This window comes from Helobdella robusta (assembly GCF_000326865.2).
Source record: "Helobdella robusta unplaced genomic scaffold HELROscaffold_62, whole genome shotgun sequence".
Lineage (NCBI taxonomy): Eukaryota > Metazoa > Annelida > Clitellata > Rhynchobdellida > Glossiphoniidae > Helobdella > Helobdella robusta.
The window spans coordinates 545,291-548,755 of NW_008705346.1; the positions used below are offsets into that span (position 1 = coordinate 545,291).

The 3,465-nt window shown below is 32.3% G+C and overlaps 1 protein-coding gene across 1 annotated transcript in view; it reads right to left on the reverse strand.

Moving 5' to 3' along the window:
• HELRODRAFT_180512 (hypothetical protein) overlaps positions 1-1,984 on the reverse strand; it is a gene marked incomplete at both ends in the record, with an annotated part of 2,840 nt that extends 856 nt beyond the window's left edge. The window contains 5 exons of the mRNA XM_009029818.1: positions 440-601; positions 734-917; positions 983-1,105; positions 1,266-1,461; positions 1,685-1,984. Of these exons, the coding sequence (XP_009028066.1) occupies positions 440-601; positions 734-917; positions 983-1,105; positions 1,266-1,461; positions 1,685-1,984 (965 nt within the window). The remainder of the gene's footprint in view (positions 1-439; positions 602-733; positions 918-982; positions 1,106-1,265; positions 1,462-1,684) is intronic.
• Between the last annotated feature and the right edge of the window lie 1,481 nt (positions 1,985-3,465).

Here is a 3,465-nt window from a genome sequence, read left to right on the forward strand (position 1 = left end):
ACAAACGAAAAAATTATAAATGACAAAAGTTTGAATTAATTTATTAATTATTACATCAATTAATCAAATTAAGGTCCAGAGAATTAGTTTCTCTATACTAACAAAAGTGTTATTAACGTTTAGTGATTTTTACAATCAGAAAAAAATTATGTTGTATTGTGATAATGCATGTAGTGTTTGTTAGTGTATAACCTAGATGCCCGCCGTTCATTCGTTTCAGCATAAGTTTTTCATTTTGTAATCTTTTATATTCATCTTTCCAGTTCTGCTTCACTTGCTGGTCTCTTCAGGCAAAACATGTCAATAATAACACAAAGAATTAATTTGTGTGTGTTTTTTTAACCAATCAACGCTCTATTCCAATTACTACCATTAAGTTGCATGATTTTTCAAATATTTTCTTGATTAATTAGGCGAATGAATAAAAATGATTTCGAACTTTCTAGCCTGAAGGATGCTGTTGACTTTGTTGAGTTTGTTTCTTTGCTTGCTCTGCCTGGCCTCCTCCTTAAACTTGTCCTCAACGATGTTTTCCGAGATCGGCTGGCCGTACATGTTCGAAAGGTACCTCTCACTTTGAGTTGTCAGCTGTTTCTTCTGTCTGAGTGATTGAAAATTTTTAGTTCGTTCAATGAATATAGATTCAATTCGCTAAAAAATAAATGTGTTTAGGTTTGATTAAGACGGCTAAATCATTCATTCAGTCACTCCTTTATTGACTCATTCTACAAACTTTTCTGGTTTTTTGACAAGTTTGTTGTACAATGAAAAAGAATTTGCATGTTTGTTGCTCTTTTCAGATGAAATGCCAGACGACTGACGGTATATGTTGAAATCAATTTGATCAGCGTTGTTGTTGTTGTTGTTAGCGTTGTTGTAGTTGTAGTTGTTGCTTGAGTTTGAGTTGTTGCAACAATCTGACGAATTAACAAATTTGCAAATAACAAATTTATAGCTGGAAATTTATTTCATTGTGAACAACCATTGTCTAGACTTTTCATTAGGAATGATCTAATATATTTCAATCCCATCTTTATGACGTCATCCGGAGGGTATGTTATCGGGTTGCGCCTGACGTTCAAGCCGGTAAGCTTAGGGGCCAGAGCTAAAGTGATAGTTTAAAAATTATCTCCTAACTCAAAATTTAATCAAATATAAATAATAATAAGCATAACAGTCAATTATTGACATAAACTGATTAATATCTTTTAATAATATCCAAAATACTTAGAAATAAATTTAGATAAAATCTAAAAAATTCGCACCTAGTTCGGTTGGCAAACGAGTTATTATATTACTCTCCAACAGCAAGACCTCCAGTTTCAAATCGGGGTTATCCAACCCCAAATTTGGCAGCCCTTCTAGTTTATTATTCCTAAGATCCAACCATTTTAGACTCGGTAGACAGTTAAATAAGTTGTCTGGTAGTTGTCGTATTTCATTGGCTTCCAGGTTTAATCTCTTTGTAAAGACAAATTTTTGTACATAGTCTATAAAGCGATCGTAAATATCCATTATATATAATATTCTGCTATAAAACCTCTTCAAATTAGCCGAAACAGATTAAAATTTAATAAAAAAAATCGTTTAATTATCATTTTATATAAAATTAATAAATTAACTTAATATTGCACTTCTACTTAATAATAAACATTTTAAAATTTATAAATTTCAACCGTATTACCTCTAAATCTCGAAGTTTTAGTAAGGAGTCTGGCATTTCTTTCAACTTTTTATATGATAAATTTATGAATTTTTGGTCAGAAAAACTACAGTCGGCTAAAACCAAATCACTTTTAACATCATCTTGTTCTAGATTATGATCGCTATCACCATCTTCATCATCTTGGCAATAATCTTCATCACCTTTGTTATTGATATCTTTAATCATTCTTAACTCGTTATCATTTGTAACATGTTTTCTCTGTAAAGAATTATTATTTGAGAGATTTAAATTCAATTCATCTTCACAATCTTTTGACATTTTTTATATATACAATGCATGTACGTCTGTATGTCAATTTGTGCATGTGTGTTTGTGTGTTTGTATCAATGCATGTATGTGTTTTGTGCATGTTACGCATGGCTCTAGAGAAACGTATGATGAATGTTTATAAACAATGTTTCTATGGCTACGGTGTTTTTGGCGCGTTTGCTTTAATATTCGTTGATCCGCACAAACCACACATACTCACACACACACCACACACACACCACACACACACACCACACACACCTACACACACAGACACACCTACACACACAGACACCCACACACAAACAGACATATATACACAGACAAAATACACGCATATACAACCTTAACGCAAATAAACATTCATATACACACTAATAACAAATCTAATAACTAATAACACATACGTATACAGGTTTAAAACACACACAGATCCACACACACAGACACACACACAGACACACACACACAGACACACACACAGACAAACAAACAAACAAATAAACAATTCCAATTCGGATAATCAGGTTTAAAACACAGACAGACCCACACACACAGACACACAGACACACACACACACAAACAAACAAACAAATAAACAATTCCAATTAAGATAATCATCCTCAAATGTCAGTTAGTAATAACAGTAGCCGATGTTATTACGGACAAAAACATCCGATAGTTATTCAGTTATAAGGGATTCACGTGCACACACACACACACACACATACACACATACACACACATACATACACACACACTCAGACACACACGCACACAAACGTATATATATATATTGTAATCGTTTAAAAACCTCAGTCTATATATATACTCTAACTTTTTAAACAAACTGACAGAATAAAATAAATACATCGAAAAAATAAAATAAATCATAGCTAAAATTAAGAATTAATTGAATTAATAATTGAAATAATAATAGTTAAATAATTGATTTTAATAATTGAAGTAATAATATTTAAATATTTGATTTTAAGATGCTTTCCAGGCTGGTCTTGTTTTGTTGGCTTCTGACGCTAAGGGCTGTCGCTATTTCATCTGGAAATGATGAAGGTTGACTGATTGGTGATAACTTATCAATTATTATTTTCATTATTTATTCATTCATTCGTTTGTTCATTCATTCATTTGTTCGTGTGCGTTTGCGTGTGCGTGCGTGCGTGTGTGTGTATGTGTGGGTTGGTTTTGTCATGTGCTTGAGTTGAGTAAAAAAAGTTAAATTTATATTGTAAATCTTAGAATATGATGAAGATCTGGAGAAGGAATTGTTGGACTTGTTGGAAGATGCTGAGAAGCCTTAGTTCTTATTTTTATTTTTCATTCATTCATTCGTTCGTTCATTCATTCATTCACTCACTCACTCACTCACACTCACTCATTCACTCACTCATAAAAAAAAACAAAAAAATAGCATTCCGGAAGAGGAAGTAGAAACTTTGAGAAGAGCATCTTTGATGAGGGAGCGCAAGCAC